This window comes from Chaetura pelagica, unplaced genomic scaffold (genome assembly GCF_000747805.2).
Source record: "Chaetura pelagica isolate M959 unplaced genomic scaffold, ChaPel_1.0 scaffold3, whole genome shotgun sequence".
Classification (NCBI taxonomy): Eukaryota; Metazoa; Chordata; class Aves; order Apodiformes; family Apodidae; genus Chaetura; species Chaetura pelagica.
Window position 1 is genome coordinate 16,204,549 of NW_009952974.1, and position 27,660 is coordinate 16,232,208.

General features: G+C 40.4%; 1 protein-coding gene across 1 annotated transcript in view; it reads right to left on the reverse strand.

Moving 5' to 3' along the window:
• PIKFYVE (phosphoinositide kinase, FYVE finger containing) overlaps nucleotides 1-27,457 on the reverse strand; it is a 53,545-nt gene extending 26,088 nt beyond the window's left edge. The window contains 14 exon segments of the mRNA XM_009996196.1: nucleotides 29-209; nucleotides 543-672; nucleotides 2,663-2,725; nucleotides 8,159-8,326; nucleotides 8,801-8,948; nucleotides 10,656-10,767; nucleotides 11,530-11,687; nucleotides 13,737-13,875; nucleotides 16,122-16,211; nucleotides 17,782-17,989; nucleotides 18,687-18,858; nucleotides 20,512-20,630; nucleotides 25,557-25,709; nucleotides 27,286-27,457. Of these exon segments, the coding sequence (XP_009994498.1) occupies nucleotides 29-209; nucleotides 543-672; nucleotides 2,663-2,725; nucleotides 8,159-8,326; nucleotides 8,801-8,948; nucleotides 10,656-10,767; nucleotides 11,530-11,687; nucleotides 13,737-13,875; nucleotides 16,122-16,211; nucleotides 17,782-17,989; nucleotides 18,687-18,858; nucleotides 20,512-20,630; nucleotides 25,557-25,709; nucleotides 27,286-27,457 (2,013 nt within the window).
• Between the last annotated feature and the right edge of the window lie 203 nt (nucleotides 27,458-27,660).

Here is a 27,660-nt window from a genome sequence, read left to right on the forward strand (position 1 = left end):
TTCCCTACATCTGCTGTGTGAAACTTACTTTTTTGATGTGGACAAACTGGCGGATATCCATGTCATCATCTCTGTTCTTGACATCAGGTCGTACAGTTTGAACTACCTGGCAGACCACAGGAACAATTATATCCCTCCAGGACAGTGACAGGGACTCATTGTACAGGAGTTGCTGAAGCAGTGCCATCATGTGGTTGTGATTAGCAGACCTGTAAGAAAGATAAGAGATTTATCATGAGAAAAATGCAGAGCAATGATTAGTTGAAGTCACAAATCAGAAGGAAGTTTCTTAAATTTACAGTGCAGAAGTGCTTTGAAGGAACAGCTGCCTAGAACGTTCTACAGTCAATTCTGGTCCTGTATTGTAACATATAAAAATCACAGGAGAAAAAGGCAACTGAAATAAACTGCAAAAATGCGGTTTTCTTAATGCAAATTAGTTCTTTGTATTGTCCATTGTAGATCAAGTCCCACTGAAAGTTGGTGGGCTTCAGGAATTGCTACTCAAGGTATGCAAATTCCTTTTTCTACATGTTTCTTACAGCAGCCTTTCCATGGCTTGCTTCTCCCCATTCTCTTCTCTCAGCAGATCCAGATTGCTGTGGTGCCAGCCTAGGGGCGTGAAAAAGAGTTCCTTGGACTTCTCCTCCACCCTCCTGTTGAATAATGACTCTGCAAGAGAAAAACAAACCTTGTTAATATAGGGTCACAGTTGAACACCCAGGTCTTTCTGAAAGGCTACTTTGAGATGAAAGAATTTACTACAACACAAATCTAAGCCTCTTGAAATACTGAGTTGAGCTAGAAATCGTGGCAATATGACATAGCAAACAGTATTGAGTAGAAAAGTGGCAAGTGGAAGGGAGAGGAAAAGCAAGCTACTAAAATTCTTGTACTGCCAGTATGCAGCAGATGGTTTACTCTTCTGGAATTATATTGTTACCAAGTGTAATAAGGCAAGGAAAAAAAATCTTATATCCCAGTTTTGCCTATAAATAAGCTGCAGACTCCAAATATTGTGTATATTCATAATACATAATTATAATGCCTTTTAGACTTAGAACACTGGTTAAATGCACTAATCTGACCCACAAAAAGCTGCTGCTTTGAAGACATCTACATATTAGTGGCATTAAAAGATCTAGTTATACATTCAGGCTGCAGCACAAGTATCAAAATTATCTCAGTAAAGATCTTATTTAGTGCATCTCCATTTTAAAGAAATGCTATGCTACCAATTCATATGTCAGACTTTTGAATCTTTACGTGACTTGCAGCCCTGACCCCACACACCACCCCCTTTGCTGCTCAGGTGCAGAGGGAGCTGTCAGCAGGCTGGTTCATCCAGCCTGTATCACAGTATTTAATCCTACCGAACTTTCAAGGATCTTCTGTCAAGAAAGGCTTTTCAAAAGATCTCAGCACATCTTCCCACCTCCATCTAAGATAAATGGGATGCCAGTGAAGGCTATATCCAATGAATGTTTTAAATTCTAAAACGTCAGCATGAACTATAGGCATTTCTGGTTTCAGAAACAGAAAACATGCTTCAACAATACAAAACAGTCCTCACTTGGAGGGAGTCTGCCACTTTCAATTATACAATGTGCAGTAACTCTAGGATTCTTCTGTTTTGCAATACCGATATTAGAGGTTATTTCAGTACATTTTTCTGTGCTTTGAAAGATTTATTAGGTTGTTTCCTACACAGGTATTATGATATTATAGAGCAAAGTTACAAACTTTACCTTTTTTGCAATGGCTGACAACATAGTAAGTAATTTATGCTAGTGGTGCATAAATATTCATCAGCAAGTATGTAAGGCTTCAGAGTTCAAGCTTAAAACACCTCAGAGTGAATGATAAAACTGCAAAATCCTTATATCATAGCAATAAGCAGAAGTATTGAAAAGAGACTATTTTAAAACAACAATTAACTTCTTCCAGGTGCTCCATAACCAAAATTAGCTATGAAGAAGATTAAGATAAGTTAACATTCCTTTTTCCCCCCTCTTTCGTTCCTCCTGTAAAAACTCATGTTAAAACTAGCATCAGTTTAATGAAATAATTTAATTTTTCTGGCTGCACAGACACTGGAGTTTTCCCCTTATTTCCTCCTCTTGTGAGCTTATCAAAAGCAATAGCATTAACTGGGAAAAAAGCTCACAAGGGTACCTGGCCATGATACAGGGTTTTAAAACTCAAAACTGTGTCTAGTAACCTGTCATTTCAGAAGCAGTAGTGGTGATGGTGATGACAGGAAACAGAGAAAGAGATTAAGCTTTAAGCTACTATATAGAAGCAGTCCAGTTAATCATATCACATCTTCATTTGCTTGTACAAGAAGTTAAAACAGGCATCTGTTACATAAGATTGTGGGTGGGGAAGTTGGGAACAGACTTGCCACTTTACACTTACTTAAAAATAAAAAGAAAAAGCTGTTCTTTGAGTGCTTTTGAATTAAGACATCTGAGAAGTGAAAGAAATTTAAGATTGAAAGTGCCTTTAAAAAATTAGTGTAGTTTGTACATCAGTTTTGCCACATATTAGTTCAGATTTACTGGTAAGTAAATCTTTCTAAAGGGTTAATACCCTATTAAAGGAGTGATTTTCAGCATTGTATTAAAACTACACAACAGCAACATTTAAAGTTTCTCCTTACCTTTAATAAAAGCATCACTTATAGAGAACATCTGCTGCCCTCCGTTTTCAGGATTCAAGTACTCTGAAAGAAGAGAGAAGAGGGAGATAGGCGGAGACAAAGTATGACAGGTTACACTGGTGCGCCCATATAATTACAATGTACACGTTCACACAAGAAGCAGCAGCGTTACTCATCTGAGTGTTTAGTCACCACTTTAGCAACAGCTTGATGAGTGGTCAAGACAAGAATATCCTCTCATTCTTGTTCTATCAAAAAGTTTTAAGACAACAAGAAAATAGTACTTACTACTGTGAAGAAACAAAACAGACAGGAGTAAAGACTGAAATCAGAGTCAAGAGTTTACTTTTCCAATTGAAGCACACCACACTTTTCTATGTCTGAATAGAAATGTGTTAAGCTGAGAGAAGACACTGTAGGAATGTCCAGAGACGGAACAGTCTCCTCTGCCTGGTCTAAAAATGCAGCTTCAGAAGCCATTTTGCTCTCACACTCCAATGAACTACCTCAGACTAAGGGAGAGGCCAGCCATACAATTTATCTTATACAGTGAAGAAAGCAAAAGACAGCTTGCCTTTCAACAGAAAAAAGTCTAAAACAGCTTAAAGCTTTTTGAGGAATCATTGCTGACAAAGGTGGATGTCCAGCAATACAGGAAAGCAAGAGTTATTTATCACTTTACATATGGGAAATAGGATGTTGCTCCATTTACTACACTTGTTCAGCTTGCCAGATCCTGATCTTTCATGTAGGCTGGCTAGCTACAAAAAAGCTTATTTTCTCTAGAGGCCATTAGCTTGTTGTGCCTTTAATTGGTTCCTTGCTTCTACAAAAAGGGATTGTACAGTAGGAAAACATGAGTAACAGCCCAATTGCTAAAACAGCATGATGATCCAAAACATAAAGCTAGCCCTTTATCACCATTCCTGAGAATGGTCTAGGCCTACTGCCACAAACAGAATGGAAGGCCAGGTAGCTTTCAGACACAAATAGAAAGTATCAGAAAGTTGAAAGACACAAGCAATCACAATTCTCTGAACAGCAGCACACAAGAGAGCCCTTACATGCCACCAGTTCAAAACTCTGAGCTTATCTGTAGTTGCCCAGTTTGTAGTTACTGAATAGATGATCAGTGTAACAGGCAGAAGCCTCCCTTGCAGCTTGATGGCTATTTGCAGATTCCTTTCACCTCTTGCTTGGATTAGATGAAGAGCTAGCATTACAAGGAACCTACTGCTTGATAAAAGCTGGCTCACCCTCAGCATTCATTCACCCACAGCCCCATAGACAACCTAGAGAAAGTCATACCATGTTATACTTACACGTGGGCATGTATACTAGTAGCATACACATATACTACTGTATACACCCATCCCTCTCCACCTTGCAACAGCCTCAGAGCAGCAGCTCTTATTGTGCATATGCTCTAATTAGGTCTGACACATATTCCTGACTGGCATGGACAACGCAGGAGATAACCCCAGCTGGAACCTGAACAAAGACACAGATGGCCCCTGCAAACCAGGGGTGCTCCTCTTCAATACACCTTCGCCTTCTGCAACTTTGCTTCCAGTGATGCCCCAGGGAAAGGTCCAGACAAGGTAAGATACCATACCTCTTCCTAGACCAGACAGATAACACACACATAGCTGTGAGTCTGAGATGCCTACTGGTCAACACACACACCTTACCTCACATCATCTCTACCTGCATCATGCTCCACATGTTGGGGGGCATGGGGCAAGAGGCTGCTGTAGCATATTTTGTAGCCTTGTCAGCAAGCAGTTTGCTATAAAGAGACCATCTTACAAGGGTCCCCTGTACAGCTTCACCGAAACAAAAAAAAGAACCAAAAAAACCCACCCCAGAACATAAATTCTTAGCTCTGCTACTTAAGGGCATCATTGGAAGCAAATACCACAATGCAAACAGAAATTCATAGGTCTCCAATGGAAACCAACAAGTATAGATTTTATACACCATATAGATTTCTCCGGTCATCAAAACAGATGGCTATCAACCACAGCTTTTCCTTTAGATACACAGACAATGATGCATGCATCCAGTTAGCCACTGAAAACTGAGGTGCACCTTTTCAGAAGTAGCTGCACCAAAAGGGCTCCTGGCAATGGCATTCTTAGCCTTCGCAAGCAATGGTGATAAGGAACTGTTACAGTTACTCAGAACCTCTTCTTTTCCAACCCTCGTAACTAGTTGCAGGGATCAAGAACTAGCTTCCTGAAATACCTGCTACTGGGATCAAGGATATCAACTTGCAAGGACACTTCAAAAATAAAATTCCCACATTGATAACTTTATGTCTTTAAAAACATCAACTAAAATGCACACTTAAAATAAGTCACTCAATCTCTTCCCCCAATTGAAATGCAGAAAGCAATCTCACTTTATTTCTCTAAACACTATGAAGTACTACTGTCTTTAGACAGATGATACTTACTATAAATGTCACCATACTCACTTGTAAGATACTACTTGTAAGCCAGCTAACTTGAGAGTTACTGGAATTTCATGGAAAGACACCAGTCATTAGCCAGCCTATAACATCACAAGAAGTCCTGCCATTAGACTCAGACTATACAAACCACTCTGTCGTAAAACACAGCTGGTATATCACAGGCCATTGCTTCAAAGCAGCTGACCACTGTGACTGGTGGAAATTGCATTATCACTTAATCATTTGAAGAAACCCACTAACCACTTAAAGTTGACCTGCACTTCCAGCACTTCTGTTTTGTCCTCTCAGTCCTCCCTCAATGACTGTAATTTACAGAGTTGTGAGGAAACTGAGTTATTAGTCTCAAAGGAGGGTGTGATCTTCAGTTTTACTTCATTATTTCAATGCAAATTAAGTAACTGTCATCCAGTCTAAGAACAAAACACAATTCCAATGAAATCAAGCCAAATACATATGTCCATAATGGCTATAGGGAAGTTACTGACCTCTGGCAGCAGCAAACACACCACATTGCTGATTGACGACAGTACTCTGCTCTTAAAATAACCATGGACCATTTTACATAGAAGCTTAACTATCTAGGCTTGGTTGTCTACAACCTTGGCTAACATCCTGGATGGTATCTTATGTTTAATATAGCCAAGATAAGCCAGGAGCACAAGGTGCAAGTCTTTATTTCCAGAACAAAGCTTTAGAATTAATCCATTTCACTGCCCTACACACTGCAGGATGCACTGCAGGGTTTCCTTCCACCAAATTTAAGGCCTTTAATAACAAACATCTAAGTACCTATGAAATTTCAGTCCCCTATTGCCAAGAAGTTGTCATATGTTTTAACTTGCTGCTCCCTGCTTAAGTCTTTCTTCTAGAGACTCTCATGCCAGGAATACAAAAAAAAAAAAAACAAACCACAAAAAAAACCCAACAGTAAGTCTTCTGCATTTGCAGAGGATACAGATTTTTCCAGAAAACTGCAGGATAATGAATACCTCTCCACAGTGTGTTTTAATGGCTCACATCTCCACCCTATCCCAGTTCTGGGTATATTACCAATACTGTCTCCACAAGAGAAATCCATCCTCTTAAAAGGAATTGTTCCTAGTTTTCTATTACTAATTACACTACTACAGAACAACCTAGTTAAGAGATCACACATTTCAGGAACAGATAACAAACACCATTCTGCAGAGATTCACCAAAGATAGCAGAGTGCTCCCAACATTAATAATTCAAAGGTAGAACTTTCCCTTCACCACTTCTCTCACCACTTGCCTTTTCTTCTGACCTCCCAGCTCTCCATCAAAATCCTTCTCACAAGAGCTTCAGTTATCACTACGAGCAGCCTTGATTTGGTCAACAGTTTCCCAGAGAGGTAGGCTCTCTTAGGTTTCACCTTCATCACGTGCTGCTTTTTTGTGTAAGGAAATAAACACTGAAATATGTCTGAAACGAGGACTATCACTCATCAAGTCTTACAACACTTGTCAGAGCCAAACTGACTACTGCCTGCTTTACTGCCAACACACACTGATAAAAGATAAACCTGCTACAGCTGTAAATTCATAAGATACTGCAGCACACCTGCAGCTGTTTCAAGCTCATTTAATCCAGTATCTCTACTTCCTCAAAGGAATTAATTGATATATGCTTACTTTCCGCCCTTACCCTTCCCTGCAGATGCATTAGCTTTTCATTAGATTTGGGCACAAGCTGGAAATAAGGTGAAAGGAACCAACAGCAAGTTGGTGTTGAGTCATCTGACATCAACTCAAATTCCAAACCTGCTTTGCTCCTCTCTTTGGCAGAAAAAATAGGTTAAATTGCCCTTCTTCTAGGCATATTTTTAAGAAATAACAAAAAGTGAGTACAATAGGCACTGATAAATGACCCCTCTAATTTGCTTCACTCTCTCTTCCATGTCTAACATACTTTGAAAAACAGTTGTGATCAGTTCTCCCTCATCTCCTAAGTGACTATTTCACAGTTTCAGAAAATGTGACCTCTATGCAAGGACAAGGCAAGTCTTGCATTCTGATCCACAAAAATAGAAGAGATCTTTTAGGCTTTATAGAAGGATGAATTCATTAGAAGGAGTCCAAATTATTTAATACTGGATCATCTTTTAAAGCTGAAATACTGAAGGGATGGGGTGAAACAGTAATTAAGAATAAGAAACTCCACAGAAGCAGCCAAAGATAGAAGTCTACAAAGCTGACATATCCTTAAGTAAGGAAACAGAGCAAAGACATCAATTGCTACCCAGCACGTAAAGCAACTAGAATATACCAGACCCAAGCCAGTGGCAAGCCCTGGTTTCAGTCAGCTCTTGTCCAACTTGGAGAATGCAGTCGTCAACAGGCAGGCACATTATTTTTACCATAAGGATTTTTCTTATAGTTAGAGCCTTTCAATTTAGTGCTTATTTAGGAGAAAAAATTTTCAAAAGAAGTCTGCAACACTGAGTATATGATTTCTTCATAATTCACTTAACTGGATGTTCTCTTTCGAACAAATGTTACATATATGGACTAAGTTAGGCCTTATTGCTCATCAGTAAGATTCTTCTTGTCAAATGGAAGCTTATTAAGGTACAATTAGAAGTTAGCACAAAGCTCTTCCAAGTTATTTTTTTGTTGTTTGGGGTTTTTTTCTTGCTTGCTTTTCCAGTTTAATCTCGAAGTCTAGAGGCACATATTAAAACTGGTTTATGCACAGACTATTTTTCCACCCCAGATAGCCAGAAACTTTATACATGGATTTGCCCTATTTTATGTGGGCAGGAGACATTGCTTCAACTGCAAAGAGAAAGTCACAGGGGAAGTTACACACTCTGCAGAGAAGGTGTTTCAACAGGTCTGAGCCTCCTCAGAGGTGAGCACATAAAAACTGCAAGTGAGTGCCAGCTAAATATCATATTTCCCCCTCTGTAAGACAGCTACAAAAGTAGTGTCCAAATAGGTCAGTATTATTCGGACCCAGCTCTCCATCATGTGCAACTCCAGCTGGTGACTACCTCGTACCTTTTTGGTCGGCAGGGTGAGGGGGCACATGTGGGTACTTGGAGTGCTTCTTGATATGGAAGTTCACGTTGTCCAGCTCCACGTTCAGGCTGATGGAGGCGGCTGAATCACTGTCCATTGTGGACTGGAAGCTGCTGACTGAAGTGCGCTTGCTAGGACTGGCAGAGTCTTTTAGTTTTGGGTAAGGGGAAAGACATAGGGAGGAGAAGGGTTCAAATGGGTATCATGAAGGTACCAGAGAGGAAAGGAGAAAAGTTGTCTTTAATACATAAAGACCAGTGTGTAATACTACAGGAATACAGTATTTTTATAGTTCTAATCTTTTAAGTGTGCATGCTGACATATTGAACACTCTTTGGTGCATTACTATAGGGCCCAAATCAAGGAGTCTGAGGAGAAGGCAGCAGTTTAAATGCTTGTCCTCCATTAGAAGTATGAAGTTTTACCAGTTTCATTAAGTACAAAATACTGTATCCATCATAAGAAACAGGAGGACCAGTGAGGTTATAGCTTGCTTAGATCCTTACAGCCCCACGCACACACACACAAACATACACATAAAGCAGGATATGGTTAAACTACTACATCCCAAAGGACTGAGGATTTAACACAGAGTGAGAACAAGACTCATGTGAAACTCACTGGCTAAGTTATCTTCTCCTTCATCAGCAAGCTGCTCTGTGTCACTGTCATCAAACTTGATGTCTTTGAACCAGGATGGCTCAGAATGTCCTTCTACAGAATTCACAGAGTCACTGTCTGGAGATGGGGTTTCTGAGAACTCTGTGCTCTAGAAGACAAGGAAAAAAAACAAACCACAAAACGGTGTTACAGGGCAGCTCTGATAAATATTAAGCAGCCTTAGAAAGCAGCCTGCTAAAATACAGATCAGACATTTTAAAAAATCAGAGGATACTCACAGTGGGCTGAGCCAGGTTAGTCAGAGCCACCACCCTTGGCATGAAATAGGAACTCTGAGACAGGAAATAAGTATTTCTTTATACTTCCCACAGTCTCAGTCTCTGTGTCCTCTGCACTTCCACACAAGTTGTGACTAAGTGGTACTAAAGGACTAGTTTATTCTACAGCACATTTTCTGTCACCATATCAGCTAAGCAGTTCTGAATACTTCCTAGCCGCAGCCAAGGTAGGTGATGACCATATTCTTTGTCCAGGAACCGGAACATGCAGCTTTTGGTGGAGGGTAATTCTAAGTTACCAATGCAATTCTGTAACTGACCAAAGTAGCTTTAAGAGTTTCACTCACAAGTCAGACTCTAGCTGGGGCTACTGTGTCAAAATAAAGCCTGGGTAGGGTGCCAGAGAACCTTGAGAGCAGCTGAGCATTTTCCATCAGCCATACTAATGTCTCCAGGTACAACACTATGATTCCTTTGGCTACAGTGAGTGCACCAAGGAATTGAATCAACACCAGACAGTGCTGTCAGTTGATGAGAACAATAACTGGCTTTAATCCTTGAATAACATAAGCATATTGCATTTAGTTATTAACAGGGATCCACAAACACTTGTTAGTTAAGGGCCAGCTTTTACTCGCAAGCTGAGACAGTGCAGCTAACAAGATGAGGTGCAAGATGCAGCCCAGAGCAATTCAATGGAAGATCCTGTGACTATGGCCAAGAGATAAAATGCACAAGGAGCACCAGATGCTAATGGCTGAAAGGTTTCTGACTGGGGTCCTAGAACCTAGAGCCATATTCTATCGTGAGAAACTGCAGAACATGGAAGGCTCATTTGAATGCTTTCAGGTAACAAAAGCTACAGAGATATCTTGTTCAAGCTAAAAAAACAATCCAATCACTGCAGCCAATGATTGCTCTTACTTCTCAGCAAGTTTGATTGCTATGAAATACAATAGGACAGCACCTCTGGTCTCCATTTCCCTGTCTCCCCCTTAGCTAGCCAGACCTATTTGAGAGGTGTGACAAAGACACCCTCTCAATCTTGCCTCATATGGCTGAGATACTGAATTCTTTATTACTGCCATCACTGGAGACTGGGAGGTTACAATATATAAGAAGATCCAATATATATACATAAAATATCCATTCTCTGGAAGCCTTTAAAGAATGAATTTTGAAACAGAAGTAGTAGACCACGATTGTGATCACCACACAGATTCTAGATTCTGCATGTGATAGCACAGCTGCCACAAGCACAGACTGTGCCATTCCAAGGCCTCTGTGGAAGAGATGTCCAACATGAGAGGCACTGGCCTAGATTAGAAGCCCTTTCATCCATATTAGGCAGCACTATGTGTAACAACTCATTCTACACAGAGGACAGAACCAAAGCTTTCTAGGCAAAGGCAGCTTCCTTGGGCTTTAAACCACTAAGGAAAAAGGCCTGGACAACAGTTCTCTGTACAGAAGAGCTGACTTAGAAAACATACAGTGGCTGCCAAGAACACGATTGAAAAAAGATTGTAGTCTGCAGCCAAACCTAGCAAGAACCATGGCTTTCCTATTCCTTTTACCTGTAACGGTCTGTAGAGGGCATACTCATCTCTGAAGAGCTGATCATGATGACTGACACATTCTAGCCAGCGTCCATCAACCAACGCTTGTCCTATTGCAATGGCTTGGACCCTGGAGGTGTAAGAATAGAGATGGTTTTCTAAGTCTAGTTCTAAACACACATGGTTTATGGTACCTGAATGCTACAAAAGTAAAGAGTCAGTTGCTACACGTTACTTGACTCATCAGTATCTCATTGTTACGTTTAACCAGGCACTATTTAAGATGTTCTGCAAAGGCAGCAGGGTGTACTGGTTCAAGTATGGATCTAAATTAAGAGACTGCCAGTACTCCAAAGTCAGCTGAGGTGTCCAACAAACGATAAGACATGTTGTTTATGCTCCTCCAATTTTGCTAGCTTGAGTTATACATCCTGAGCATCCCTGCTGAGTGGGAACTCTTGCTCTACACTCAAGAACCATTTCAGTTTTATCCCCTCTCACTTAATTAGATATATCTTTATTCTTTACACTCACAGGGTTAAGAGCTTTCCAGCCCCACCAATAATTTAGCTATCAAACATCATTAGTGATCTCCGACCCCAGAAGCAGATTTGGCATTTGGAGTAGGATTGAATGTTTTTGGACACTGTAATACACTCACTGTGCTCCAACTGTTTGAGTGATCCTTGTCCCACAAGCTGCTTCCCAAACCAGAGAGCCCCCTGTGCCCTGTTGTTTTGTTTACCTCCAGTAAAGAGGAGATCTGAATTTTCTTTCTTTCTTTTTCTTTCTTTCTCATCTCCCTGCAAAGCCATATATCTCCACAGCTAAAACTCAAAACATCCTGTCACAGAGACAGAAGACAACTGCTGTTCTAAAGCATCAAGGTTACCTTGTGGTGATGTGTCCATTTCTGATGAGCCAGTTGACCAGTTCTTTTCCTACAATGCAGTTGGGATGTGTCCGCAGCCAGTACCGATGGTCTTGAAACTCCATCCCACTGTTGTGATGGCAGATTTTCTTCCACAGATCTTTCAGCTGGACTGAGTCCTGGACAGGGAGATGTGAAAGGTACTTATTAGTCTGACCTTAGGATTGGTTTCAAGGACATCAGCCTGGGCCCTCAGATCAGCTTTTAGATCAAGAGCCCTTCACAAAAAGACACAAAAGCTAAGCCATTCTGCACAACCTATGAGAAGGTGCAAACAGAAATAGGCAACAGACATGAGATCAGCTCCTTATATCCTTCCTTTTATATAAAATTGAGCAAAAGAAACAAACATAGTGTGTACCCTCAGAGTTAAGGGATTTTTGTTTTAAATGTGGCAAAATTGTGTATGACTTACGAGATACTTTTGTCCTCACTACTGCCCTCTTGCACTCTATTCTTGAACTCAGGCGCTGTGTGTAAATATAGAAGACAATGAAAACTCTCCTTTGGAATAGGGTTTTTCTATATAATGTGCACGCAACCTCAGCTTGTGAAACATACTAGTCCATTATCAAGCCCAGATATAAAGCAAGTTCTTGACACAGCAATGCACACTGCTATGTTCAACTTCTGGGATACCATTTCTTGCTGAGGATTCCTTTTTTACTGTCCAATATCAAGCCTTTTTTAGGCACTGCTAGCTTTGGCCACTAAGCAAAAGAGGTGTGTATCCCTCCCAACTCAATTAACCATTTTTGATCAGGGAATCTCTTCCCTTCACCACTTTGAGATACTAGAAGAATTGTTCTAACTTATTTTTCAGGCCTGTTGGGCACGTTCGCCAGGTCTTGTGTTGGCTATGCTCCACCCAAGCCAAGCTGTCTCTCTGCACCAGGCCCCTTTTGCTTTCCCATTTGCACCATGGTTTGGCATAGCACACTCAACTGATGCAGAATGGAAACCGGGAATATTCTAAAAGAGCAAGAGAGCACCCCAAGGGGTGGAGAAGGGACACTGCAGGTCACTTTGTCATAAGCCTCACAAGCTCTTCTGTGTAACAGAAGGGAAAAAAAACCACTTGAATTAAATTGTAACTAGTTTCAACTTTACAGTTAACTAACAGACCCATATTATTCCACTTTCCCAAGGGTGCCCTGAGATTCAAGAGCTTTGCTCCACTTCTGTTACTGGACTGGCATTCTGCTTTTATTTCCAGCAGTGGCTGCACAGGTATTAACCTAAAACCAATGTCAGCAGCTCCCCTTCCATACCTGCTATGGAGTGAAATGCATCAGTAACAGAATACGTCACAAAATCACAAGATTTGATGCAACTGGTGATCTTGTAGTTTACCCTTAACTCTCACAGTGAATTCAGTAAACTGTACAAACTGGCATAATAGAGCAAATCGTTTCAACTCAAGGATTTTGACCTCTAGTTCACAGAAGTATGTGCTTACTCCAGAGAACATACATTCCTGTCTGCCTTTTACTTCAGGAGCAAAGTTCATTTGTTGGCAACACTTCCCCTCCCCTCGAAGAAAAGAAACTGTTTTCTACTGAACATCGTACAGTGACTGCCACTTACAACACTGCCTCTGTGGGCAGGGGATAATAGCATTAAACAGAACATCACTGCACATTGATTTTTCTGTGAACAAGTACGTCACTACAACCTTCTACAAAATGTTATATTTATTCTGCAAACAAAGGGAGTGGCCAAGTTACATTTTGGCAGAATAATCTGTAACAGCTTTAATTTAATCATCATGGTGTAACCATTTTGAAGCAGACATTTAAAGTTTCCAATTATGTGGCCTAAAGGAAAATCTGAACTTGGAGAAATAGAGAATCAATTAATTGCATTACAGCTGCAATGATGACAGGTTGAACCCATGAAGAGCCAATATACACCAACTCGACTTCCCAAGACTAAAACTGTAAACACCTTTATGCAAATACCACATGAAACTACAATTTGTTTCAGCAAGACAAAGTGTCCAAAGCAGCATTAATATTCTCCATCCCTGCACCACCTGGAGGAGAGGTTCAGGTAACAGTGCTCAGACAAGAACCTTTCAAGGCAGCAAGATGCTCTTGCTGCAAGACACAAGAAAGGCAAACTTCACTGCCTTCACGAAGTAAGACAAACAGAAGCCTGAAAGGTACCAGCAGGATTTTGCGCTCATCCTCGCTGGTCTCTGCCTTGGTGTGCGTGCGGCCTGCCTGGGGGCTGACAGATGTCTCGTAGGCAGGTACCATTGGTGAACCCGACCGATCCAGTGACAGGTTAGTGATGCTGGCTGATCTGCAGTAGAAGAGAGAAAAACTGAAGTGTTCATTGTGCCTTCACCAGAGTAGGAACTGATCTAATAGCATGCTAAAAAAGAACTTGAGTCTGCGGCAGTGCTCACTCTCCTCCGTACAGATTTACTGCTTAGAGCTTCCTCCCCTGTCAAAGCAGGAGGAAGAATCCCAAGGAAGGAAGTGCTTTGGAACATTTAAGTTAAGCATAAATCTTTGTAAAGCTCTTTGTTAGAAGCAGTTAGAATTAAGTTCAGGCACAGCAACTCATATATGTCTGCCTTTGAATAGACTGAGGAACAGATGGGATGATGGGTAATTAGAAGCTGGTTTGGAGGCAAGACAGATGCCAGCAAGGGCAGACATCACTAGAAACCCTGTAACAGGTCACAGATATTGTCCCTCTGTTTGACACATGTAAGATTTCTTCACCCTAGCTCTCTGAAATACATGGCTCACTGCTTGCAGAGTCCAGAAGTTTGAGCACCTATTTCCTATGGTGGCTAAACTGTCTGCTGAAGCTGGAGGTCACTCCAGAGGGCAATTGCCCTTGTACTGCAACATGGAGCATCCACCTGACCTCAGCCAGCTGTTCGGTAATCTTGACTACCCACTCCAGTACACAGACACTGTTTTGCAATAATCACTTCAAGGCTACAAATGCAAAAACAAATTCCAGGTACCCTCTGCTCCTATATTCTACAACAAGACTAAGCCTCTAAATAACCAGAGCACAATTTTGCAGTAGCAAAAAGCATGCAGTATAAGCTGTTCACACTAACAGCGCTCTAGGGAGTGAGGGTAGGAAATGCTTCTGTGTACAGCAACAGGGAAGCTCAAAACGCCAATGGTGAACCGAATCAAGAGGCTTGCAGCAGTCTCAGCATTTTTTGTTTGCTTCATCTTATCTAGAAAGAGGCATGGTCAAGCTTGCCTCTTAGCCCAGAGATTTTTTTCCACAGGTTCAGAATTTTGACAGACACAGGTGATACTTCAATTGTTATGTTGCTTCTCAAACATGAGTGCAGACAGGTAAGTACTATGGTGAGGCCATGAATAGCCAGAGTTAAAATTAAACTTGAATGAGCAGTTTAAGCCTGCCAGAACTAGCTTAGAACCTTCTTACTACTGCATGTGTGAGCAAACAGCAAAGGCCTTTTAAACATCATTTCAAACAGGAAGCAGGAGAGCATCCTCAAGGTTTCAGACATTTATTGATGTCACTGCAGTTATTTAGCATTGAACTTTTAACTCTGGACTCCTTGCCATGTTTGCCCAAAACTGATTTTTGGTACTAGTTTATTCACCAGTTGTTTTTTTTACTCTCCCTAGATGAGTCCTCTGGTTCTCAACTGTACAGTCAGTACTGGTACCTCCTAACTATCCCCATGACACAGGTATGATAACTGTCCGTTGCCTGAAAGGCAAACCCAGCATCCTTCTTAGCTGAGTTCCCTAGTTTTCACTGGTCCTGCCAAATCCCTTCAAATTACTGAACACTTTGCACTCCTCTAACACCAATGCAAGAAGTCTCTACCTCCTGACTCCAACACTGAAATTGGGATTAACTTTGCTCAGCTCTTCATATCCTTGCCTCACCTTTATTTCCCCAATTTAACCATAATGGAAGTATGTTACCAGAACCATAGCAGAAGCACTTGCTCTTCTAGTATCAGCCTATTTAACGGGATCAAACTCAAGCATTCACAACTTACACTACAGCTTTCATGAACATTTCAAAGTTCATTCCAGCACTCCTGCATAAAGACCTATGATGGAATTTTAGCCTAAGAAAGTCTGGTAGCTTAAACAAGATTATATTTAATGGAAGAGCAAAGGGAGCAGATGGGGGGGGACAGGGGACATCACAAAACAAAGAAAAACTACATGCCTGCTCCCCCATGACCTGAGCCTCTGCTTCCCATTACCAAGTCTCTTACTCCTTTTTCTCCAGCCTCCTCAGAACTCTGCCTTTCTTAGCCACTTCTTTCCCTTTTTGTTCTCTTCACCAACCACCTCTATGACTGACTCAGCAGCAAAGTATAGGTTCCTTAAAAGCAGCCTATTTATTAATATGACCTTGTACATAAATGATCTTTCCTTACCATTACATATCAGTAACGGGGTGTCCCATTTTAGACATGAAACAGCATGCTCAGTAAAAACAAGCTCCAAAATACAGGTTTTACAGTGAAAAGCATGCTAGGGGTGCATCCAGAAGAGAAAATAATTCAGATATTATTCGTTTACCTGTTCCTAGCTGGTGACTTCCCTGCATCCTCCTGGACTGCCCCAAGGCGTGCAGACAATGTGGTAGATGAAGACTCTGGGTGAATCAAACTGCAAGAAAAAGAAACATGTTACAGATCTTGGAAAGATTTGCCACATGAAGCAGTGTCAGAACAGCTGGAATTAAAATACAGTTAATTATAATGTTACCTCTTTCACACCCATGATTGATAAATTAATGAAAGAATAGGGAAATCTTTCCCCATCTGTAGACCAATGAGACCTGGAGAACAGTGCTCAAGTCTTCTCCCTTCAGACTCAAGCCTTGGACTATACAGCCTCTTCCCACTTCTTACATTATCCACAGGCCCTCTTCCCCTATATCCCTTTCTTAGGCATTTTCCTTCCTTATAGGCTGCTGTTCCATGCTTTGGAGGTAGAGGCATTGCCATCATCTCCCCAACACATCATATTTTAAGCCAAGCAATGCTGAGCTATTAAATGTTATCTAATAGCAGTGCTATCCAATGGTATTGAAGGTTTCAAAGGCAAAAAGCAAGAGGAGAAAGAGACCTCCCTCAAAGACCAAGGTGCCCCTGCACATTTCTGCAGACTGAAGACAAAAAACATGCTGCATCAGGTTAAGTTGCTGGAGCCAAGTAATGCAGCCCTTTCAGCTCTAACTAGAAGAAGCGACAGATGATAGTACTAGGAGACTCTCTTCTGACCTGAAGAGAAGCATTCTGAGTACTTATTCCCTAATTCAAAATCTGGTAGTATTTACCCCGAAGCATTGTGACATTACTGCTTTAGATGACCACAACATTGGATCAGAAACACTTCCTTCTATTTAGGCCTAAAGCCGATTAGTTAATTGCTTCCATATAGGAGCACCATACTCTGAAAAGCAACACGTAAGAGTCCAGGCATTTTCTGAATATATTAATTTTTTATGTTTTTCTTTTAATACTATCAGAACCACTAAAAAAGACCTGCTGAGAGAGGCATGTCGCTAACACTACCCTTCAGTTAAACAAAGGCTCTGACTCAAGACATCCTCAGCAGTTTCACACCTGCCTGTTCTTCGGGTTTTAGGGAAGTAAGCACCAACACCAATCTCATTATTTCTTACTCCTCCCACACTAAATTAAATCAAGGTCCTCAGAAATTAACTTGCATACCACTTCATAACAAGTGAAAGGAGATCAGAGAATCTTTAACAGCTATCCTTTCAATCCCTCTTCAGTTGAAATGAGTGGTTACTTCCACCATTTCTCTTATTTACACAGACAGCACGTCTCATATTCTCTTGCTCAATCCAAAACCTGACAGATATAGCATCAGTGCTACACTGACTTGCCTCTGGATACACTGGTGGTTAGAAGGGATGTTTATGGTTTTGTCTTTTTAAACGCAGAAGCTAAAAACCTGCTCTGTCACTGGTAGAGAAAAACTGATTAAATAGGTTAAAAGAAGGACTGCAAATAATTTAGAACTCCGTTACAAAAGTTTCTACATTTCAACTTGAAAAGAAGAATATTAGAAGCAAGCACAGGATTAGACACTTTTTACAAGAGATATGCTAAGTTTCCCAGATGAAATCCACCAGCTTTTGTCTAGGCATATGTCAGCCTGAAAAGAGTTAAGATTCTGGACCTCAGCACGAAGCCATTCACTTTACCTTTGCCAGGTTACATCCTCCTCCAGGAAGATGTTGCGGCTAGCTTTACGGCTGCCAACTGGTGTGCGTGGCTCACCAGGATCCAGCACGGACACAGAACTTGCAGAATCTGACAGAGCATTTAAGTCTTCTCCAATGGAGTTACTGTCTGTGGAGTGTGCGTAGCTTAAGGCTATTTTACGGCAGTAAGTGCAAGCTCGGAGATCCCCTATGGAAAAGGGAACCAGAGAGCGTAAGTGAACACGAACAAACAGTACTCTTCCTACAGGATCAGAGCTGTGTCGTTGTGAGAAAAGCAGGACTTCCTGTTTCAAAACCTCTTTGCATATTTAAGTCTTGCTCTCATATTCCCTTAAAGAGCAAAACCCAAGATAATTATACACTCAGGGAATTTCTCCAAGTCAAATGATACAGAACACAGGGATCAGTAAGAGAGAGGCAGGTTGTGGGGGTGGGAAGATTGATCACACATGCACACTGAAATCATGATACAACAGCCAGTCAGATACAACAAACCAGCTTGTGTCTAGAAATCACTACCTCCACCAGAAAATGTCTAGAATTTGGTAACTGGTACTTGAAAGAGTTTCCCTCGCAGGTATTACTAAGAGCAGCTTTTACTTGAGCACACTTTTTGTAATGAGCATCCTTGTTAAACAGTGGTCATGTTTATTTTGTCATCATGGACACAGTACTGGTAAAAATCAGCAGGCATGACATAATCTGCCATGGTGCCTGAAAAAATTGGTAGTTAGGTCCTGTGATTCTTTTTATTTATTTTTAAGCCCACCAGAGATCTGTACAGCATGTTCTAGCAGACACCGGAATGTAAAATTTAATAGTACGAACCGAGCTGAGAACACAGGGCACACAGAATGTTCTGCTTTTGAACAGATAAACACTACCTGTATAGCCCATGAATTTTCCAGGGATTTCCTGATTGCAGCATCGACTACAGAAGATCTGCCCACAAAGTCGACAGTGATGCCTCCGTCGGAAAGTGGTGAATTTCTCACTGCAGTCATAGCATTCTTTGCACTGGCTGTCAGGCATCCAGTACTGCTTCAAGTCACTGTCCTACAAGGGAAAGCAGCAGAGAAAAACTTTTATTTCAAGTAAAAAGCATGTTAAGACTCATTATTGCTTTGTAGACTGTGCACATGAAAAGGACAATTTCATGTATTCATGTATGTGTGTGTGCAGACTCCCATGTATAAGCACACACATGCACAGAAAGGATTTTTCATGTGATTTTACAGGGAGCCAGAAGGCTGGGAGGGCTCTTAACTGCGAGACTAAATCTAAGCCTTTGTCATCTTGGTCCAAGATGGAAGCAAAGCAGCTAAAAACTATCATGAGCTGAAGATAAAGGTCAAGAAGAAACAAACATGAAATACCGATTGCTCTTCTCTCTCGTTTGCCTCTAGCGCAACAGCACAACTAGCACAGTTTAAAAAAAAAAAAAAACGAACAACAAAACAAACAAAAAACCCCACACACATTATTAGAAGCTGTTATTCAGAAATACATTGAGTTATCAGGAATTATCAGTGCAGGAAGATAATTTCAACAGCTAATACTGAGATGTACTTTGAAATTATTTCAGATATATGTAAAAAGTTTTTTTAATAAAATTTTCCAAAGCCTCAGTAAACAATTGTAAAAGCCTATGTCCCAAATTGATGCTCTTTCAGAACTCCAGGTTAACTGCTATATGAAGATAACTGTGGAATTCAGCAGATAACAACATATACATTATAGCATGGGTGCAGCCACAGGAATTTTTGTCTTGTTTTTAAGATTTGAAAGCAAGGAATTAAAATTTCCATTTGGTGTTGTAGCTACAAACAAAGCAAGACAAATCTTTCAACTGTGATTCTGAGCACACCAGCTCAGAACTGCCACAGATGGAAATGACTGCTAACGGTCACATGACAGCTCTGTCTGTGAAACACTCTTTGCTAGAGTTCAGTTCTGGCAATAATCCTTTTCAAAGTGACTGAATACTCCAGATTTTTCTTAGGAAGGGAAAGGGCTGCAGGAACTTTCTCAAAACAACCCAGAAAGACAGTAACCACAGAGAAAAAAGGTGATCCATACTGCAATTTTCACATCACCAAAACAGATTATTAATATCAACACTTATAGTTGTGGCTTCTTTTCTCACCTAGATCCTTTGCTTAAAGGTATGGTCCAACACAGCAGAGGGAGGTGAAATCAGCAAGTCAGTAGCAACTACCAGAAGCTTATGTAGCTGAATCAAAACTCATTAACAGGACAAGCCTTTCAAGCAAATATTGCTGAACAATCATTACCACAGTTATTAGACATTTAATTTATCCTCAGAATTCTCATTACCATTTGTGACAGTCAAAGTGTTTCACCTGCTCTTGGTTAGCCTTCAAGGGAGAAAACGATCAGGTAATGCTAAATTAAGTAATAGAGAAGTGGATAGGACTCTAAAATGAGAGCATCCAGTCCAAGTTCAAGAAGCTGATCAACTGCAATGTTTAATTCCCACAGTATGAGAGATTTTTGACATGTCAAAAACCAGCATCAAGTTAAAATTGTTTTTCCTGAACCAACACAACAGTTTTTTAGTTAATCACTCATCCTTCAAACACCTGAAAAAAATCCATGTGATGTATCTAAAAACAAAGCTCAGAGAAGCCCAGTAAATGGTCCAGTTTTAAGATAGTTTATCCTACAAATCCCCCAAAAAGGAAATACCTGGCTCTTCCCCTCCATGATTTCTTTGAGGCGCTTTAGAACAGTGCTGAGGCTTCTCAACTGAACTGCTGTTCGAGGATCATGACCTCCAAGAGGTGGTTCTACTTTCCTTCGATTGTCTGAAAGGGAAGGAGTAAGTACTATTCATTTCTTTGATGGTACATCAACAGTCACGTCACAAAGCTCCATTTGGAGGGAGAAATGTTCACATATGTATGGACTTCACAAAGGTGCAGGGTGTATCCCTTCTTGCCCTTCTCTCCCCTAAAAGGAGCTTCGGCTGCCAGATGGCTTGCTTTGAGTGACATTTTAAATGCCACCCTGTTTACAAGAACCAATTTAAATTCTCTGAGAACAAAAATATCTTCTTTTAAAGAAGTTATTTTCAACCTACTATATGAACCTTGTAATAGTCTGAGTCTCATTTTAGAAAGCCCTCTAGGATACTAATACCTACAAAATAATTGCAACAATATTCATGTTAATTCTAGGACTGGTAGAAGTCATTATCTTAAACTGAACTTATTTATAAATGACTACAGCAAATCTCAGGTCTCAATTCTTCAGTTTCTATTAAAAACAGTAACTCAGAATAGAAGTCCACATTTTTTAGTTCATTTTTTAAAATTTTTCAAGAAAAAAGCAAAGTTGTTGAAGATTTGTACAGTCATTCTTTATTAGCTACAGCAAAGAGACTCCTGAATAAAAAGGTAATGTCATTAATTTCTTTTCTATAAAATGCTAGATTATTTTTAAGCATTCCTGTACAAGTAACTAACAGGATCCTTCTCTCCAAAAAGCTCTGCAAACACAGAGTTGTATTTATCTGAACATTTCAGTCACTTTTTTACATCAACTACTTTTCTGAATAGTTTAAAGATTCTTACCAGCTCTGCTGCTCTCCATCTGACTAGCATTTTATTTTGATTCTCCCTAGTACAGGAAGAGCAGATATGGCTGCTTTCTGTTTACTGCTTTAGATATCACTGATGTCAGCGGGAATGCTGACAGCACTAGCAGAAGCCTGTTGTTAACTGTTGCCTTGCAATGACCACTGGACTATTCCTTTGTGTACAGGAGATCAAAACCCCTAGAGTAATGCGATTAAAACTGGGGAATTCCATGCCTCCTTTTCAGGTTGTTAGTAGATATTTTTACTTGATCAGCCCACATATAGCTGTTTAATGACCTATGTACAACAAAAAATCCACAACAGCATATGATTTTAGAGACTCTAGAGTGCTAGTGGCTAGCCACTTGGATTTTTTTTATTATTTTTTTTTAATCAAACAAATACACCTTCAGACTACTAGGAAATTAAGTATTTTAGGATTATTAAAGGGACTAAGATTTCAAGAAAACACTGATAATACCATAAAAAAACCTTTGGGTTCTCCTTAATTCTATCACAAGATCTATGCTGTATTTACTTCCTAGAATTTCCTGCTGTAACTTTTGAATTTAAGAGTATCTTCTTTCCAGGAATCTTGCTTCCAGTTAAAAAAAAAAAAAAAAAACACCACTGTAACTGCTACCTAACTGGATACCAGTCTTGTCAGGCAGGTGATTCCCAAAGTAAGAACATACGCAGCACTGAGGAATGGGTAACTCCACACTGGTTCTCTTGTTAGTTAAATGCCCTTTTCTGTGTTACATATAACAAAATCAAAAGGTTGTAATTTACAGTAGAAAAAAGCATGCCACCAGCTGTGGGAACATATAGTTAACCTGCTTACACTAGACAAGTTGACTGATTCTCAGATTCAAGTTCAGTTGGCTCTCAAACCTCCAAAAATTACACACACACAAAACTACATATCCCTTTCCCCAAAAAAATCCCACACCCCACCAGCCACATATAAAATTACACACAAGAAATAAAATTAAATATTATATTAAAAGCCTTATTTAAATGTTATTTTATCTGTTATGGTAACCAGATCAGCTCCACAAACTTTTGCTTGTCATTGTCCAATCAGCAAAAAAACAACTGCAGGAAACAAAGACAGGTTCCTCATGTTTTTGATACATAGCGTCACATTTTCTCAGTCCACAACTCTACCACATCTTCACCCATTTATCTTCTTCCCTAACCAAACACACATGCAAGACAATTTTTCACTTAATATCACAAATGCCAGCTGCATCTCAGCCCTTCAATGTAACACACCAACATGAGTGTAGAACACATCTCCCCAGAACTACCAGTTTATGCAGCAGTTGTGTTTCTCCTTCACGTCTACATGTTCAGTGAACAAAATCTCAATATACCAAAGGAACTCCACCTAGATTTCCAATTTGACTGATTTCTAACCTATTTGTCCTTCTTAAGCTAAATATTAATTCCTATAGCTAAAAAAGAGAAAGCTCTTCTATTTCAATAGTAACCCTCATCCTTCCTATATGTATTCATGGCTGTTAATCCTTGGCAAAATCGATACATCATTCGATATACTATATGTTTTTCTCCTCTTTTTCCTACTTCCCAACCTGAAATGTGATCACTGGGAAGGAACCTGCAATACCATTTCAGCTACGTTTACTTACTCAGCACACTCCTCTGAGTTCAGGCCACAGAAAGATTTGCTCAGTAAAGCACACAATTGTTCTGCATCTTCAGTTACTGAATCACTGAAATACCCTTTCATAGAGTTTCTTTCATGACTTAAGTATTTTAGCATTTATTTTACAATTAATGACAAGTCAAAAACACTATGAAATCTACTTTGTTGCAACTTAACTGCTAGTTTCAGTTTACAGAGAGCTTCACACAGTTTTAATAATAAACAAATACCCCCACCAGGGATACCAGTTTTGCTAATACCAATCAACATTAATTGCTTTCTAGTTCACTGCCAAATTATATAACTTCATTTTCAAGTTCACTATTGCAGTTCAAACACCATGTCTTCCTCAAGCCATTACCACACAAAGTACTGACATGAAAAGTATGAAAGCTGTCTTCATTTTGCAACATGCATTTTCATTTTTCAAAACCTTTTTCAACAGAAAAGATGCTCTATTACTAAGTCACGTTCTTTATAATTCCCAGTAACTACCACACACTTCCCTCAGGCCTTCTTCCCCCTCATATGATCATTGGCCTTTCCCTGCTCCTACCAAGCTCCTGTGCCACTCCCTATTACCGCCAGTCTTGGTACAATTCTCTAGCAATAACAGCATAATCCTGCATGACAGGGTAAGGTAACAAGCTAGGAGTGCTTTTACTACCAATGCTCCCTCTCCATTTGGTCACAGCTTCTAGTTCTCCTTAAACTGGATTTGAAAGCTGTGACATTACCTCAGTATGCGACTATCGTGGTACAAGCCAGCACCCTGCAAGCACTCAGCTGACAGGACACACAGACAGATGCAGTCCAGTACAACCCATTGGGCCTACTGACTCTGTAGAAGTGACACCTACTTCCCAGCACCCTACCCGAGCACATGAGTATGCAACAGATTACCCAAGAGGGAGGCCACAGAAATCAATGCATAGTCTCAGCACTGGTTCTTCAGCTGTACAAACCACAAAGCACCTCTGATGAAAGCAAGACATCCAGCAGCCTCTCCTATTTCCACAAAAGCAGTAAGGTGCTATTGTAATGTCTTTATATAAGCAGTCCTGAAGGGAACACACAGCTGAAATACTACATATTTGATGCTAGACAGTTTTCTACATGAGAAATATCTGCTGTGCTGACAGTCCAAGCTACTGGACTGATCAGGGGTGGAAGTCAGCATCTTCAGGAACAATCTCAGTTCATCACTCTTTAGAGGCACCAGCAGCCTTTTATTTATTTGTTCCTTTCTGTTTACTTAAGCTTGGCTTGTTTTTTTAAATTCACATAAGCTAGAAAGACGCTTGTGAAGGACTTATACATTCTCCTACCTATACTTGCTGATGTTATGAAGTATCTGAGTAATGACCAAGCCTTAAGTGACATCTACAGACATTTCTAAGATTACTTGTGCAGACCAGCATCAGCTGCAATGGCAGAACTAAAAGTCTCCTCTGCTCAATATTCAGAAATCCTCAGTGGTCGTACTATTTAGCACCTTTTAAGACAAAAGAGGGCATGAAAATTAATTTTCTGAAGTTTGCTTAAAAAAAAAAAACAAAACAATGCCTGATTTTTTAAGAGGGGAGATGCAAGTATTTTCCCCTTCTTCAAATACAGTGAGATGACCTGAAAATCTCTCCTGAAACCTCCTCACCAATTCAGTACACTTTTGCTTGCATTACACAGAGTTCATGTTTGTTACAGCACCAAGATTATTTAGAAGATACTCAACTGTGAGTTACACTGTTCAGCACCAAATATCAGAAATCTTGTCAAAAAGGCAGCAGTTTGTGCTTGGTCTAACTTTACTTCCTTTCAGGCTGATTCACATTTTTCTAAGCACAATTTCATCCAAACCCAGGGACATGAAGGGAGGTCCTGAAAAGCAACAGTTCCTCCTGTGTGGAACACATGGTGCGATTCTAGGGATGCCCTACACAGGGACAGGAGTTGGACCTGGTTATCCTGATGGGTCCCTTCCAACTCAGCATATTCTATGATTCCTCCACACCCTCGACTAAGTCTCATTTCCCTGGCTTCCTACTGCCAGTGAAAGTCAAAGAGCAAGATTACTTTTACCGAGTACTGACCTACCTTACCTAGAAGTTTCTAAGCTGTAATCCCCAAATAATTTCCAAATTATTTACAAGAGGTAACTAAGAATGAAATAAACTAGAAAATCAGCTAAGAGTATATTGCTCTACTTGGGGCATTTGAGAAAAAGCTTAAAAAAAAAAAAAGCAACACACACCCCCAAAAACCCCAAACAAACCTTCATGGCTTAGCTGTGACAGGTACAATTGGGAACATATTTCTGAGGTTCAAGTGTGACCCCACCAACCGAAGCAGAGTACCCCGATACCCAATTCTGCTATCAATGTAGACAATCAACAACTCTAGTTCAGCTCCTTGCATCTCATTCTGAAGCACCCCAGACTGGCTATTACAACATTCCCTTGTAGCACAAAGAGCTGAAATTACCCAGGATTGCAGAAGATCTTCTTTGCAGCTCACCAGTCAGTGGTTTCTTGTAAGGAACTGGTGACCTCAAAGACTGAGCCCTGGTGGTATGTTGAGGACTGGACCAGCCACCACTCAACGCCTGTGGGTCACTCTGTCCTGCAGCTGCTCTCTCTGCCGTTGATGAAAGCCTGCCATCATCTGGAGTTGACAAAAAGCAAGAAACCAACCATTCAGACATGATAAAGAGAAACAGTGGTGCATGTAAAACTAGGGGTAAAAAGCTCTCATAAGTAACTCATTTGGATCATGATTATACACAATAAAATACATAAATTTTTAGTCTGAAAAGTACCATAAAAAACACAGAAATAAGTTTGAATGTAGAACTTGTCTGTGAAGGCTCAGGCTATTTCAGAAATATCCCTAATGTGAAAAGTGTCTAAAATAACAAACTGGCAATTATTAATTATTCTTACTATATGGAAGAGGTACACTTGATTATCAGCTACTGCCCTGAAAAGAGGTTTTCAGTTATGTTAGACACCAGTACTGAGGTCACATTAAAGTTACCACAGCCTTTAATAAACCACCCTTTTCCATCAGGGCAACAAGTATAGACAGGTTCTTGTTGAATCCTGTAACATGCCCATTTCATGTGCTGTTTCAAAGTTGTTTTTCCATTATTTCAACACAACACTTTCAATACAATACAACACTCCAGCTACATCTGTCAGAGACAAACAAGTGAAGGAAATATTGAGCACATCTTATGTTAGTTTCACTATATTAATAATGACAGGTGATACTCCCCTATGCAAACTAACCGCATTCATATCAAGTAATTGTTTTTCATTCTGCAAAAGAAGAGTCTGAACAGATCAGTTTGCTTGTGCAAAAAGCTATCTTGGCCCCTTTTTTCTTAGCCCAAATATTGCAGAAGTATGATTAGCAGAGCTGGGTATGGACAGACTAAACAACAGCAGCTGACCAGTCTGCATCTCCAGAAAAGAAATACACAGTCAACTTATGAAACAAAAGAGCATTCATTCACCAGTCTGCAGTATATTTCTTTGAAACAAAAAAGAAAAGCTCACATAGTTCTTAAAGAGCTTGTCTACTGAGAATATAAGCATTTCATGACACATATAGCACAAAGGACAAAATCAAGTAATACTTTTCGCTGTACAAAACTTTCACAACACTTCAGACCTCTTAATAGGGAACACCTGAGCCATACAAATTAAGGGTGGACTTCCTGTAAATACACTGCTTCACTGCAGCTCAGCTGCCACCCCACTGAAGGTACAAGATGCACAGGAAGGTGAGGAGCCAAGTAAGTCTGAAGTAAGAGCTTATGCTGGAAAGATGGGCACACATTTTGCTCACAAAGGCTAGCAGAGAGTTACTCCTGCTTGAGTCCCAAAAAAATCATACAGGCAAAAGAAATTCAGATGCCCCACTACAAAGGTATCTGCTAACCAGCTTGTCTCTCTGATCTTTCTGGGCAGCCACAGCTTCCTAACTGCAAGATACTACCTATCTTTTCCCAAAGCAAAAGTCTACTCTACCACCCAAAAGCATGATGCAACACTCCTCACAAAAGAACTGATTCCCCATTAATTTGACCAGTCACCTGACATGACACTCTTATATTCAGAGGTGTTTTTACAAGTTTACATGACAGCAGAGGGCATCAATAAAACAGAATGCACACACAATCCACAGACACATTCCCCCACGAACTTACCTTTGCTGAAACGGAAGAGATTTACAAAAGAGCTGTAGGCCGATTTAAAAGGAGGCTCATCCTGGTCAGGAGTCAGGGGCTTGAAGTGAGTGAGATGAGATGGAGTACTAGGAGAATGAGGTAGATCACTGGTAGAATCCCGTGTCGGAGACCGTTTGTCCTCTGCGGCCATTTCACGTGCCCTGGAAAGAGTTCAGCAACACACATTATACACAGGGTAATGAAACAGAACACCTTCAGTCAACTTAAGAGAAGGTCTCTTGTTAGGTGCTAGAGGGAGACATTCAGCCCACCTACCACAGGCATCTGCTATTACCACAGGTCAAGAATGCCAGTTAGGCACCCATATCCCCTGCCTAGTCACTGCCAAGAGAT